The sequence below is a fragment of the Colobus angolensis genome, unplaced genomic scaffold (assembly GCF_000951035.1).
Source record: "Colobus angolensis palliatus isolate OR3802 unplaced genomic scaffold, Cang.pa_1.0 Scaffold283, whole genome shotgun sequence".
Taxonomy (NCBI): domain Eukaryota; kingdom Metazoa; phylum Chordata; class Mammalia; order Primates; family Cercopithecidae; genus Colobus; species Colobus angolensis.
The window spans coordinates 356736-371949 of NW_012116077.1; the positions used below are offsets into that span (position 1 = coordinate 356736).

Sequence of the window (15214 nt, forward strand, 5' to 3'; positions counted from 1 at the left end):
CAATCCTTTGTTGTTAGTCATTCAGGATGTTCCTAACTTCCATCCTTAAAATATTGAAATAAGCACCTTCATGCATTTTTTTAACTGGGGCTTTCTGTTCATGTAGTTTTTATGGTTTTTCTTGACCACTTGTGTGGAGTCAACATATTAAAAATGACCCTGTGTCTGTAATGCTTATAGCAAAATGTTTTCCAGTTGTTTGCTTGAGCATAAATTCTTTATTTTAGCATGCTAGCACAAGTATAAAATCATATACCCTATGTAAGTTTCAATTCATTCAACAGACATTTAAAGCAATAAAGACACAAATAGTTAAGGACATTCCCATTACACTCCTATGAAAACACAACTCATCCCCCCCCATCCCATAGCAACCCCTTTCTTCTTTGCTTAGGTCCCACTTTCTTCCTGATAGTTTCATTGATTCGTCTTGTAATACTTACCACGCGTTTTGCTATGAAGATGAGTGGCTCCCAGACCTTTCAGTTATCAATCTGTCACAAGTGCACAGTGGTATCTCGTGACATGATGATCCCCGAGATGTCTGAGGTCTGTGCATCCTTGACTGATCCCAAATTTCTGTATCACCCATGACCCCTAAAGACTTTTTAGAGAATTATATTTTGACAATATAACAAGAAAACGTGGCATCCCACACACACACACACACACACACACATGAAAAAGTAGAGAAAGAAGAAACTTCAGCTCTAATCCCACCACCCTTAAGTAACAAGTATGTCTGTTTTGCAGGTTTCCTCCAGGTTCTGCTCCTATTTTTCAATCATGGTGTCCATGTGATTTTGTGGCCCCGAATTTTTTTAAAGTTGATATCATAAGCATTTTCCAGGTTTCTGTATAGTTGCTATCATTATTATTTGTAATGGCTGAAAAAGGTTCTATTGAGTGAGTGACTAGATTAAGTCAACCCCCATAGCTGGACACTTCATTTGTTTCCTTAAGATAATTTGATTGAATCTACAGAAAATCACAAATATGGGACAGAGGTTTAAAAGGAATTTAAATCATGCTTTTTTGGTTTGTGCAGACTGACTTGTACGCGGCTGGGTAACTTATAGTCACTACTAAGTAATCCTGGGGCCAATCTTGGGCCGCCTCGCCCTAGGCCAAAGCTCATCATAAGACTAGTCAGTTTCACCTGGAATTTTTGTAACCAAACACATTTACTTCCACTTCCCGCTCTGGTCACTACTGCATAGTCGGTTCTGATGAACAGGTAATGACATAAGGAACACAGTATGAGGCCTGGAGGAAGAGCCCCCAGAGATTAGCCTCAGACAAATCCTTCACCTGCAGAGGCCCCCGTTTTCTTGTCTGTAATTATTTTTTGGACTGCCTTAACTCTGTTTGTCTTTCAAGGTTGTCACAAATAAAAAAAAGAAAAAAAAAGAAAGTATTTGGAAAAGTATGTAAACACACGATACAAAGGCAGGATGTTGGGATACTGGTGATTCTGTGGCCACGCCTTTAGAAGGTCTGGTCTTAGGGTAATAGTCTCGTCTGGATGGCAGGTGGGGGTGGACATGAGGGAACAGGTGAGGGAACTGACTTGGGAGACTCAGACTTCAAAGCAACCAAGACACTCACTCTCAGGTTGCTGCAGTGTTCTGAGCTCCCTGACTCCAGCAGTGGAGCCAAGGCCATGTTTCCAAACTCCCACCAATTGCTCAGATTATAGAGCTCAGTAGTGGAATGGGGAGTGCTCAAAGGCCCAAACAACCACAGGAAGTGGAAGTCTTTCGGGACTCCTCCCTCTTGGCTCAATTTACTATCCCCACAGGGGTTTTAAGCCTGGCAGAACTTGCCAAAGAGATCAGCTGTGGAGCTGGGGAGGGAGGAAAAGGTGGCAGATAGGTGAAATATTATGAAAGAGCTAGACAATCCTTGTTTATTCACTGAGCAGTAACTAATGGGTGGGCCTGAGTGGGATGTAGGGGGGCAGGGACATACACGTTTGCTATACTTGATGTATATATACTCTTTTTTGCTTAAGAGTCATGTAATAACTCTAAATACAAATGCATATATAAAATTCTAGGGTTATGAGATTAAGTCATACTGCAGGCCAATGGGAAAAAAGATCTCTAAGAACATATGCCAACTTGCATATAGCCCCTGACTCAAGTCTTTTAATTTCTATCGATAAACTCATTGATCTTCCCCAAACATATATTTTGAACCTAGTTTTATTTTCATCTTGCACAGTCTCAGGAAAGCTGCCTGTAAGTTAACTCCCATCTCATAGGCTCAGGTTTTCTGCAAATGTTGCCCTGAACTCTATAGCAGTCTAGGATTCAGGGAACGAACCCAGTCCCCTGCTGCCCCATCTGCCTTGATGAGTTGATAGGTATGGTGTTTTGAAACAATCCGCAAAACAATTTGCACTGCAGAGTCCTTAGGAGTTTTTAATTGGACAGTTGCCCATGTTAACGGAAATCAAAAGCATCATACAGTCATTCAATGTCCCAGCACTGGAGTACAGCCCACTGTTTTCCTGCGTGGGGTTCCACTTTAGTCCTTGTCTTTGTGCATGCATACATTTTTACAGAGTTGCAACCACTGCCTTTTTCTGTGGCCCTGGTCATTGACATCTAGTTTTCCAAGTAACATTGACACACATCTGTTCAAATCAGTTGACGTTACCATCATGACTGACTCATTTGGCGGGAAAACCAAATTTACATGCCAATTGGAACAAAGAAGTGTGGGTATGGGGGAACAGCGGGGAGAAAGAAATGGTGGGAGAGGATTCCTTGGACTTACAGATCATAAAACATTTCCCAATAACATTTTTAAAGGATGTATAATATTACACTGAGTGATTGATTATATTTTACCCTTCTATTTGGGACACTTGGGTGGTTTTCAATGCCTAGAGAGTTTTAAAATGTATATAAATTACAGCCTTTGAGAGATGATTGTATTTTCTTGAAACGGGAGTCTTCTTGTCCACATCCCCGCCAAGAGTGTTGATGTAGTGTTCCTTTGTCGGAAAAAGGAAAAAAAAAAAAAATCAGTACTGCTAACTGGAGATGCCGATGCCTTCAAGAAAAGCATTCCTGTGATTTAAATTTTAAAAAAATTATGTTCAATTCTGGTTTATCAAACAACCTGGGTATCTTGTCTCATAACTTACCGAAATGTCGAATTTTAGATTTAGAGTTATACTAAGCTCTTCCTAGTTTAAGGGCCACGTCTGCTTAATAAACTTTATACAATGCCACGTGCACGCAGCTTCCTCACTAACAAGTAACATGTGTTGGGGAAAAAATGAGAAAATAGTGGAAAGGTGCCTCCTTGGAGGTGGTAACATCGGGTCAGTTAATCAACCGAGTATAAATTGATTCACTTTAGACAAGTCTCCCACACATTATGATGCACATTTAGCAACGTTGAAAAACAATTTAAAAGAATACCTTAGGGAGTTGTTAAAGAGAATTTATAGTCTGGAACGAATTGCAATCTTCTTAATTGACACGGAAATGTTTGGCTAAAATATTGCTTTATTCACATTTTTGTCCTTGGAGGAAAATCTAGGCACACTGCAACTTGGATCGTGTAAATAAAGGTACAGGGAATGTTTTAAGTCAGAAAAGAGCACCACGCAGTCAGGGGGCTATGTGGACGGGCTCAATTTCGATGCATCTCGGGAGACGCGGGCAAAAGGTCGCTTGGATTCCGGGAGGCAACGCCCCCAAGTCAGGATCCCTTGCTCGCCGCCCTCCGCCCCTCGCGTCCCCAACCAGTCCCGTATCTCACCTGGGTCCTGCAGGCGTCCACTGGAGGAAGCCGGATGGCGCGGGCTTGGTCTTTTCAGGAAGGCTGGCTGGCACTGGGCTTCCTTCTGGCTCCAAGGGAAACCGTACAGAACGGGGAGAAAGGGGGAAGCTGGTGAGAGGCAGAAGGGGCGTCACAAGGTGGCTCCCCCACCCCCAAGTGCAAAGGCAGGCGGATGCAGGGACCTGTTCACCGTTTGAGCCTGGAGATTGCGGGCCTGAGGGGCCCTGCGCTGGCCAGCCGGGGCGGGGCGGGAGCAGAATGGGGGCTTCCAGGCCTGGGAGTCGCCGCCGGGTCGGGCTAGTGGGCGGCGCCCCGGGAGCCTGAGGGTCCCCGCAGGCCCGGGAGAGACTCGAGCCGCCCCCGCGCACTGCCCCGGCGCAAGGGAGTCTGGGAGAGCCACCGTCTCGGGCCGCTGAACCCGACTCCCAGCTCTGGACTCCGGAACCCCGGCCCTATCCCAAACTGGGAAACTTCTAGGGGCCCACTCCTGGTCCCGGGAAGCCCAGTTCCAGCCAGCCCATTCAGACCAGAGGGATTTGGGTGTGTCGTGGTTATTGTTGAAAGGTGACAAAAAGTGTGGGAAAGATTCCACGCCTCCCTCCCCACGCCTGCCAATGGTCCTTTACCTGCCCATGTTTCAGATCAAATAATTAGCTCAAGTGATTTGCACAGAAACTTAGCGAATTAGCCCTTTTCCAGTCAGGCTGTCAAGCTCCCAGGCGGGCAACTCGGAACCCCATTTCCTCACCGAAGGCTCAGGAGGCCAGCCCAGTGAGGGATGGAGGTGGCTTTGGAGGGCGACAGTTGTGCAGCACTCATGAGCGACAGCGCCCAGGACTTTTGGAGTCACGAAGGGCCCCTGAAATCGACAGCTCAGGTCCCGCCCCTGGGGCGACAAAGGAGTCTTGGGGGCGCGCCTCCAGGGTGGAATTGTGGGAGCAGATTTTTGGGAGAGGAGGGCGCAAAGAAGCTAGAAACGCACATCCTCATTCGGGAGCTATCCCAAGGCCCCCACGCTTCTCAGCAGGCCTCAGGCTCAGATTAGGCAGGTTGGCGCCTTCCACCCCGCCATGGGTTCACCTGCCCGCAAGGCCTCGCGCCTCACCGGATCCTTCTAGGGTGCTGGAGCTCCATGGAGCCTCCCTAACCCAGCAGCGGGGAAGGGAGGGCGAGGGAGTGTGGAAGAAGCCTGTTACTTTTATCTTTCCTGAACTCGTAAGTCCCTTCCATACCCAGGACATGAGTGCGTTTACCAGGAACCGCAGAGAGGTGTGAAGACTTCTTGCAGCTGCTCACCCTTCCTCTCCCCTTACTCCTTTTCCAGTCCTCCCCACCCCCCACCATTTCGTGGTTGGGGACTTAAGATGGGTTTTCTTCGTTGTCCTGTAGATGGTATTCTGATTGGGAAGGGATTTTTTTCAATTGTTTAAATTCTACCTGAGCAGGGAAAGGGGGTACCAAAATGAAGCATCATTCACGTCCAGTCACATATGCAAGGACGGGGCAAACATTTGATGCAATCTTGGGTCTCGCTGCTCCCAGGGCCGACGCCGCAGGCGATGGCCTAAGACTTACCTGCTGGGTAGGCCCGAACGGCAGTCCCAGACTTACCCTGGCAGCGGAAACAATACTCCAGAGCACTGATCACTCACTGCAGAACTGTTCCCGCTGCTAGGGCACGGCTGAGCGCGGGCACCGCGTCCCTCGCACCGCCTATGTGCGCCCTGGACTGGCCACCCCTAGCCCAGTCAGGAATACTTCCCTCCCCGGACTACAGTCCTGCTGCGTGGACAAGGAAGGGCGAGGACCCACCGGAAAGAGAGATGCGAGCCCCCGCCCACCTACCTGCTCCTGAGCCGGCCTCGCGGGGAGCGGGCACCTGGTGGCAGGAACACGCGTCCGGCAGACCCCACCTTCTACCTTCCCCACGAGGGGGTATAGCAGCGCCTCACGTTTTGAACCATTTAGAACACTTCAAAACATGAATTGCTGCTGTATCCCCTCGGAGTCAATGAAGGGGGATAGATCTGGGGTACCTGCGGGTGAAGAAAGACTGGATGACTGGAAGAAGCCCCGCCCTACCCCATGGCAAGGAATAGGGCAAAACTTATGACTAGGCCACCTCACTCCAAGTTAAGGTACTTTTTATAACTTCATCATTTGATTTCCAGGAGCTGCAGGTGGAACCCAAGGTGTGGCTCTCAATTTTTTCCCGAGGATGAATCTTGGAAAAATGTAGTGGTGAAAAGCAGAGCGATGGGAGATAGGAATTCGTGTGGAGGAGAATCTAATTACTTCTGAAAGTAGACGAGTAAGATTAAGCAGAGGCAATTGGACATCTGGATCATTCTTGCCAGCTTCAAAGTCTTGGTGAAACTTCTTCCTGCTGCATATTACAAGTCTCATTCATTGTCCCCATTAAAAACAAAACAAAACAAAAATCCTTTATTGGAAATGGACTCAGATGACTGAAAGAAAATAACCAAAACCTCACCGGTAGCTTCAGCTGATTCTAATATATACTATCGCTGCGACATATATATCCATCTTTAAAAGCATTTGATGTCCTAACTCACTGCTAGTGTTTTTTCTTACAACACCCCTGCTCTGAGTCATTTTTAAGAGCTTCAAACAATGACAGAGAAATTTCTGTAGATGAAATACCAGTTTACATATTAAACTGGTTACTCAAACTTATTTGTAATTTACACCTATCAATGCCATCTATCAAAACATAAATCAAAAAGTTTAAATACTTGATGTCAAGTCGCTCCTTCCTGTTTCAAGCAGCTCCACAGAAACTCCTTCATGTCCTGAAATGGCCGGCACTGCGCATACTCCTTAATGATTAACTCATTAGATACCACTTTTTCCTTTTTAACGTGGACACATATTAGCAACAAGTCACATGCATGACCCCTTTTTGTTTGAATACAATATTCAATTAAGCATTAAAAAAACCCACTCTGAAATCCTCAATCACAAACCGAAAAGTTAAAACAAAATCAGCACTAACTGTAATGGTTTTGAAAGTTACAATACATTTCAGCACAAGTAATAGACATTTAAATTATCCAACTGTAAGTATCCTGTTACATTTACAAATTATGTCGGTTTTTCAAAACCAGTACAATGACTGTTAAGTGTCCTATTTATTAATTAATAAAATGTGCAGAGTATTTAATAAGATTAAGTATCAAATTTATAACATCCAGACTGAGATCCAGTGGTAACAAATACATTATGTCATGGTAAAAAAAAAAAAAATTATTGTCATTAGTAACAATAACCCCATTCCCTAAATTGGGACAGACAAGTATCTCTACATTCCATCTTGTTTTGGCAATGATATTTACAAACAATTTTACATTGACTGGGATTAATGGAGAAAAATGTCGTTGACTGCCCTTAAAAAGAAAAAAAAAACATGTTTAGCAAATGTACAATTATCACTTAAAATTCCACAACTTTACCCCAATATTTTGTTCCACACACATATACGAGCCATCATGTCAGAAGTTAAAGTCACGCCTAATTTAACATTTCCTTAGTTGACTACTTAGAAAAACAAAAGTTCATTCGAAATAGCATCGGTGTCAAAGGCGAAGGTCCCTTCCAGATTGCTCTTGGAATCAAATTCATTTACACCTTTCACCCTAACCCCTTTCATCTCTCCCAGTGATAGTACAACGAGTTACACCCCTAAAAAGCCACCTTGATCCCCTAGTTTACATATTTCCCCTTAGACTGAAATTTACTTACGAAAAGAGATTACAAAGGGGCGTCTTGACACTTAAGGAGATGGTCATTCGCTGATACAATAGACAAAGAATCGATACTTTCGAGTTGCCATAGCCCCACCCCCTTCTGAACTGCAATGTGTTTGGCTAAATGATTTAAGAGCCAAAGAATACGCCTCTTCCTCTGTTCATACTTTACAACGTTTTGTCTTTTAATTTTGCATATGCCTTCGTCCCCCACACCCCAAACACACGTTGTACCTTCCCTCGGCGCATTCTAGCCAAACTTTCCCAATGTCAAGTTCCCTACAGGGAAAACTAAACAACCTTGAAAGTTATAATTCGGAAGAGACAATGTGAAATTAATCACACATTTCTTTCCAAGACATAACTAACTGCTTGCAAGTAAGAGTCAGGAAAAGTTCACTTACATTCTGTCAAAACCAGTCGCTCCCGACCATAGCGAGGCTGACAGTCGGTCACTGCCCCTTACTCAGTTCTCTCCCCGCCCCTCCATGTTAGTTTTTTTTTCCCAGTCCGTTTCCTGAGAATTTCCCGGTCGCACTCATTTGTTAAACACTTTAGAGGTCAGATTTGCCCCCATCCCGCGCCCCCAAAACGTGCTTTACAACCCCCAAACGCCACAGCACTTTTTTCAGAATTACCACCAGATTTTTTTCGGTCTGCCGTAACAGTCGTTACAATCGGGAAAGAGGCCAGCCACCAAGTCCCTTTTTAAAAAATCGCATGTCACCTCTGGCTCCACTCGAAAATGGCGCCGAAATCGAAGAACTTCTTAAATTTCATTGCAAGCTTTTTGCAAAGGTTTCTGGGATTTGCCTGCGAAGCTGTTTCGCCGCGTCCGAGAGCGAGCGAACGTGCAAGCCAGCGAGGGAGAGAGGGAGGAAGGAAGGGCTGGGGAGGCGGAGAGACAGACGGAGCGAGCGACACACGGACAGCGACGGACAGCGACAGAAGAGGGGCCCGGGACTTGGGAGACGGCGAGGTTGCGGGGCGCGAGATGCCGGACACGGAGCTACAGGGACGCAGAGCCGAGAGCCGGGGTCGCAGCGCGGAAGGGGCGCTGGCTGCTGCCGAAGCTCGGAGAGCGGCGTGGCGGAGGCGGAGCGGAGCCGAGCTAGGGGCCAGCGCGGAGCGCTCCCTGGGAGGCGAGCGGCGCAGCCGGCGGAGAGGCTCCCGGAGCCGCCCTAGAAAAAGCCGGCTCGGGGGGCGTGGCCACGCGCTGCTGGCGCTCCCCGCCCCCCGGTGGCCCGGCTCGGCTCCGGGGCCCGGGGGCGGAAGGGGGGAGGGGAGGAGAGGAGCGGTAGGGAAGGGGGTTGTGCAGGCGCTCGACGCCGCAGCCTTGGCCCGCTGCGGGGGCGGGCCGAGAAGGGCACTAGACGCCCAGAGTAACCAACACCAAGACGAATAGCGAGGGCTCGGGGAGAAAAAACGGAGGATGGCAAACGGCAAAGCCAAGGGCACGAGATAGCGCAGCGCGCACCCGGAGGCTCCTGCGATGGACGCCACCCCGCGCTCACCGGTCCTCTGGTGGTTCCTTTGAGCTGCCGGGAGGGCGCAAGGTGGCTGAGCGAGGCTTCTTGCTCGGTGCTTCCCAAACGTGAGATGGTTTGGGAAAGGAAACGGGGGTCTCAGACCGCGTGGATGCAGCGCTCTCGCCACGCGTTTGAGTGCAGGTCTGTCGAGACGCCCCAGCCCTCGCCACCCCACCAAGCTCTCAGGTAGAGAGGCCCCGGGACAGGGTGAGCCCCATAGTCCTTTGGTGGGCATAACAGGGAGGAGCAATTGTTTACACATGTGTCCAGTACAAGAAGGGAAACTGATATTTAAGACTGAAGTGGGGAAACGGGAGGGAAAGGAGCCCTTATCCTGGATGTTAGACGCTATTAGGGACCATGCTATTTTGTATTTGTGAGAATGGTATTGAAGGTAAGGAGGTCCTTATCCTTGAAGATGCATGCTGAAGTGTACAGAAGTGAAATGTCACGATGTCTGCAGTTTTCAAATGATGCAGCTAACATACGCACACATTATGAGAGAGAACAGAAAGGAAGCAAGTATTGCAATATGTTAACAGTTGTTGCATCCTGTTGGGGGTGGGGGGTAAACAGACGTTCGTTGTACCGTTCTTTCAACTTTCCTAAATGAAAATTTTGGAAGAGTTCCCTCATAAAATAGTGCCTGAATGCTAAGAAAATGAACGCGGCTTCTTTTCCTTTCCCTGTCCCGGGTGGGACAAATCTGCGAGCAAGCAGGGCTCAAGGCCAGCGGGGTCTGGACGGGAAGAGCAATGGGTAGAGCTGGCCTGCAGCTGCCATAGCCCTGGGCAGGCCAGGAGGGGCCATCGGAGTCTTGGGGCAGATGGGGCAAAGCTCTGCGGAGGAGCTGCCGAGCGCGTTGGCCCCCGGGGGGCGGTGCAGGGTGGGGACTTCCTGGCGGCTCTCAGCAACCCCTGGTCCGACTCAGACTCGGTGGGCTCGGCTGCGCCATGGATGAGCAAAGAAACCGGTGGGCCGCGGGGAGCTGAGCCGCGCGCCTGCAGTCGTCGCCACTGCGGCCGGCCACCGCATTCCCCGAGGGAGGCCGTAGTTGTCGCGGCCTGCAGACGGCGCGCGGGGTAGCCCAGAACCGCGTGCGGGCACTGGGGGAAAAAAAAATCAGGTGCCGAAAGAAAGCAGCAACGCGCGCGCGCGCACACACACACGAAATCAGTTTACAAAAATAAAACCGCGGAATCTGCCGTGCTCGGCGCTCGAGTTTGAGCTGCTTAACTCTCGCATGCATTTTACTGTGATATTTCTGTAGAGCTGATGGAAAATCTGAAATGTCTTTGCAAGGGCGATCTCGCAAACCCAAGGCGTTGCAAGCGTTTCGCAGCCTTTCGCTGGCGTCTGCGGCTCTTTTCCGGGGCGCGGGGAGGGAAAAGAGTAGCGTCTTCCAGGGTCTGCAAAGCTGTTTTGAAAAGTTAACCAAAAAGGTTTTACAGAGCAAGATTTTCTTTTCAGGAAAGGTTTTTAAAACGGCTGATACTCGTCCAGTTTCGGTGGGCGCTAAAAACTCTTATTACTAAGCTACAAGTTTCCCTGTTGAGATTTTCAAAAACCCTCGTGGACAGGGCTGAAAGTTTGCCGGGCTGTGAGACGTGACTGAACACGCTTCTAAATCCTCAGATAGATCATTTATAAAGCTCCGGTGCCCTTGGGATGAAAGGCTTCGCTGGGTTTTTAAGGCTTGCCTTCGTGGGTAAATTTGCTTGGGTTGCTACACGTAAGCATTCATTTCCCCACCTAAATTAGTAAAAGGGCAGAAGATTCCAGCGACATAAGATAAAAGTTGAGTTTGTGGCATGTTCTCTAAAGACAAATTGTAGCAGCTTTCTTTATTAAACTCCTTTTGCTACCTCAGCAAATTGGAGAGCCAGTTGAATATTGATGAATTCTTTGAGGGTGAGTAATATTGCTACAGGCCGGAGAAAGTAAGGGAGGACAAGCTTAAGCATTTACTCAAGTGAACAACCTTCAAATGTTTTTCAACTGTTATATCTCAAGGATTTTCTTAGGACCTTTGAAGCAAACCCTGATTCTGCAAATGGCTTCTCTTTTGGTAGGCCCTTCCCAACTTGACAAAACTCACAGGATATAAATTGCCCTGAGAAGTGGTGAGAAACTTATCCTAGCATTGAAAACAGGCACAGCTCACCAACTGGGGTGTTAGGAGGGACCTCCAACTGGTAGTCAGGCAACTTCTCACGGGGGCAACTAGGAACCTGAAATGAAAATTGCACACCATCTATTGTTTTCTTTGTCCCTTCTGAAATAGTGTTTCAAGGCAGCTGTTTTCAGGAAAATAGCACATATTTTCCTTTCTCTTTTTGTTCCTTGAAACATTCGGAAATTATATTGATAAGGAATAATCATAGTCAGCCGAGGGAGCAATAGCTTTGAAGGCTCTGAAAGCACAGCTGAGAAAAATAAATTAGCTCTAGACTAGAGATATTCAGCAAGGAAGTTATGCATAACATGGTATTTGGCATAAATTTTGGAAAATGTTTTCTGGAAAGCAACTGTGAATGAATCTTGGGAAATAGATACTGGAGAATCAAGTTGCATTAAAACTTATTTTTGTAAGTAACAAAGAAGATTTCTAGAACTTCCCATTTTTATTTTAAATAGAAATGCTGTTTATGATTGTGTTTTTAATGAAGGCCTTGAGTTAGGGAAACAAGACTTTCCTTATGTTGTAAATATCCAGAAGTCTTTAGAGAGATAAAATCAGGATAGAGTTACAAATTTAACAGAAAGAAAACAACTGTAATTGTGTTATGAAGCTTCTATTGTGTTATTTGTAAAGGCTTTTTTTCAGGGTTCAAGCAATGGCTAGCAGCGAGTAGTAACTGTATAATGTATAATGTAAGAATGCTTGTCCTACTCTCAGATTAAACAAAAAAGACAGTGTCCTTTGGTAATTTTTATTTTATTTTATTTTATGAAATTAGTTATAAAATATAGTTATTTGCAAAACTCAGAACTTTGGGAGGAAAATTCTAATCTTAACTTCTCCTACCCCCATGATCTCACCAGGAAAAAGTAGAATGAATTAGTAAATTTTTCCTTTCTTCCAAAGAGAAGCTTAGTAAGTCATCGGTAGCTGTTGCTTTTGATTTCTAGATCTCTTTTCCCTCCTAAAAGACGCAGAATCACTGCCTTCAGTGCTGCCTAGATTTCTTCTTTAAACCAGGCCTTTTTTTCCTTTTTTTTTTTTTTCCTGGGTGTGTGGTATCATTGTCTTAATTATTCCTGGATTTTTGCCCATTAAATCAAAGACTGTCTCAGATGACGGCAATGATTGGAACTTTTTGCTAAGGAGGGCGAGAATTAAGGGGTGTAGGACAGTCTCAGTGTCTCTTTACACCATGCTGGCCCTATAGTGCAACCTGTAAGTGGCCAGGACTTGCTGTCCTTTGCACAGAGCATGAACTGACAGAGCAAAATGTAATGACAGGGGCACGGAGACCAAAAACCCATCTCTTGTGGGTGTGGTGGCCATAATGGGGGTTCAAGTATAGTACTAGGCTAGATTTAGTCACTTGCTTTCACCATAAAATTATGGTAATCAGTTTCACCTCACACTTCTAGCACTTTCCTTGAATTTCAGCTAATTATAAAAAGAAAAGAAAAAGAAACCCCAATATATCAGTGTCAACCTGTTAAATGCAATCTTGTTGAGGGAAGCTGAAGTGCCTTTGGAAGGTTGGTTGCTCCATTGATATAAAAAAATTGAAATAAACAAAAACACCAACCAAAAGTGACCAGCACCAAGGATGTCCTGTAAAAAGCACAGAGCTCTGCTTTGTGATGTCTGAATGACATCGCTTTCGGGATCTTGTTATATGAAAAGAAAACACTCCTGGGGGCAAATAATATCTTGCTGAGTAGAAAGAATAGGAGGGAACAACAAATTGAAGTGTGCGAAGGGATGCTATCTTTGTTTAAAACCAAGATGCAGCTGCAGTATTTTCCAAAGCATGATATACGTTGTTGAAATAGCAGAGAGAAAGTGAATGTGCATATCTGAAATGTTTACATGAGAGATGGTAACACGACATCATCCGGAACTGAACTCACTCATGGTTGCCATTCTTTCCCCCGAACATCCGTTTGCATTAAAAAAAATAAAACGTAAGAGATAGAGTGTCAATTTGCCAGGCATGGTGGTGGTTGCCTGTAATCCCAGCTACTCGGGAGGCTGAGGCAGGAGAATCGCTTGAACCTGGGAGGTGGAGGTTGTAGTGAACCGAGATCGCGCCACTGCACTCCAGCCTGGACGACAGAGCAAGACTGTCAAAAAAAAAAAAACAAACACAAACACAAACAAACAAACAAAAAAACAGCGATAGAGTGTCTAGGACTGATGGATAATGCCATTTCTTTTGCCTCCTGTTTCTTAAAATTATTCTTGGGCTTACGATTGGGTGGGATTTTGCAGCGGTTCATGACCAGAGTAAGCCCCAGCCCTATGCGTGGAAGAGGAAATGGAAATCCAGATCCCGTTTTTAATTTTAGCATTTGCCCTAAACCCAGGGCTCAACAGCTTATTTAGTCCAGAGTCCCCAGGAATGCCTACACCATAGGCAGGGAAGAGTGAAAACGAGAGTAGGGTGGAGAGAAAGGGCCAGGGCAGAGGAGAGAAAGAAAGAAGATGAAAGAAGAGAAAGAAAACTAAGTCCTTCTCCTCTGTCCCTACTATCTGTCCTCAAGTTCAGAGTCTCCACTTGCCACCATGATGTCATCAAGGTGACCTTTTCAGGCCCCCCACTGATCTCTCAGCTGAGTTCTGCTCCTCTCCCAGTGGCAAATGGAGTTCTGGTGGGAAAACACAATTTTGATCATATTAATCCTCGGCACAAAAGGCAGATGACTAAAAAGCTTAACTTCTTAATGTGGCATTCAAGGCCTTCTACAATCTGGCTCCAGTCTTCACCTCTGCTTGCATCTCCTACCCTCCAGTCACACCTTCTTTATGCATTTATGCTGGATATCCCTGTTCCTTCCATTTCCACATCCTTCTTAGGCCCAGCTCAAATGCTGCCTCTTCCATGAAGCCTTCTCAGATGGCCTCAGAGTTGGAGTTAACTGCCTCTGGCCTGTCCTGTCACAGCACTTTAATGAACTTAGTTGTTCTAAGAGTCTCTTCCTAGCAGACAGTAAGCTCCTAGAGGGTAGAGACATGTCTGTCTATAGGTATCTTCTCAGTGCTTTGCACAATACTTTGCATCCGTTGATGTCCAATACATATTTGTTTTTTTGTTTTGTTTTGTTTGTTTTTATTTGTTTGTTTTTTGAGATAGAATATCCCTCTGTCGCCCAGCCTGGAGTACAGTGGTACCATCTCAGCTCACTGCAAACTCCGCCTCCCAGGTTCAAGCAATTATCATGCCTCACCCTCCCAAATAGCTGTGATTACAGGCATGCACCACCACATTTGGCTAATTTTTGTATTTTTAGTAGAAACGGGGTTTCACCTTGTTGACCAGGCTGGTCTCAAACTCCTGACCTCAAGTGATTCACCTGCCTTGGCCTCCCAAAGTGCTGGGACTACAGGCATGAGCCACTGTGCCCAGCCAAGTTAGAAAGAAATCCAATACATATTTGTTAAGTGAACGTATACCTGAGAAGGGAAAAAAGGAACCAGAAGAAGTGAGAACAAGATGCTGTGGTGGTGGTAAAGATGACGGCTAACATCCTCAAGAGTTGGCTTAGGCACCATTTGGTGTTCTTGGTGCTGACCAAGGGTTGTTGAACCCATATCTAATACGTTGGCTTCACAGATGTCCATCTGGGACTGACACTTGGAACACATCCTCTGGAATAAAATAGAATTAATTTGCTTTTAAATTAGCTGCTTAGTACTATAAACTCTCTACTGAAAATCTATCACCATCATTTTATACTTTTAAGCTTCAAGCTGATCCTTGAAGGGAAGGTGGAATTTGGATGGAATGGGCAAAAGAGCATTTTCAGAGGCCAGGAGACAGAGAAGAACTGAAAGGAGATGGACCTAGTTGGACAGAGCCTTTCTACTGGGGAATTAGAGACTGGGCTGGACAAGTAGGGTGATGTCACATTATGGGGGGGTGGGGGGGGCGGGCGCGG

The 15214-nt window shown here is 46.2% G+C and overlaps 1 protein-coding gene and 1 long non-coding RNA gene across 2 annotated transcripts in view; one reads left to right on the top strand and one right to left on the bottom strand.

The window, feature by feature from the left end:
• Positions 1-2413: 2413 nt before the first annotated feature.
• LOC105516539 lies at positions 2414-7610 on the bottom strand. Its single transcript, XM_011948799.1, has 4 exons — positions 7577-7610; positions 5647-5748; positions 3781-3865; positions 2414-3004 (listed from the first exon to the last, which is right to left on the bottom strand). Exons 1-4 carry the CDS (start codon positions 7608-7610, stop codon positions 2920-2922), a joined length of 306 nt encoding a protein of 101 aa, XP_011804189.1. The 3' UTR covers positions 2414-2919.
• Positions 7611-9107: 1497 nt separating this feature from the next.
• Positions 9108-15214, top strand: part of LOC105516498 — a 10339-nt gene continuing 4232 nt past the window's right edge. The window contains exon 1 of the long non-coding RNA XR_001002496.1: positions 9108-9304. This is a non-coding gene — a long non-coding RNA (uncharacterized LOC105516498). The remainder of the gene's footprint in view (positions 9305-15214) is intronic.

What these genes read in the sequence shown, in the direction of transcription:
- LOC105516539 (XM_011948799.1), bottom strand. Translation starts at nt 7,610, where the DNA reads ATGACCATCTCCTTAAGTGTCAAGACGCCCCTTT. An exon ending in CGAGGCCGGCTCAGGAGCAG is followed by an intron (nt 3,866 to 5,646) that starts GTAGGTGGGCGG and finishes CCTTGGAGCCAG; the next exon opens with AAGGAAGCCCAGTGCCAGCC. An exon ending in TGGACGCCTGCAGGACCCAG is followed by an intron (nt 3,005 to 3,780) that starts GTGAGATACGGG and finishes TTTCCGACAAAG; the next exon opens with GAACACTACATCAACACTCT.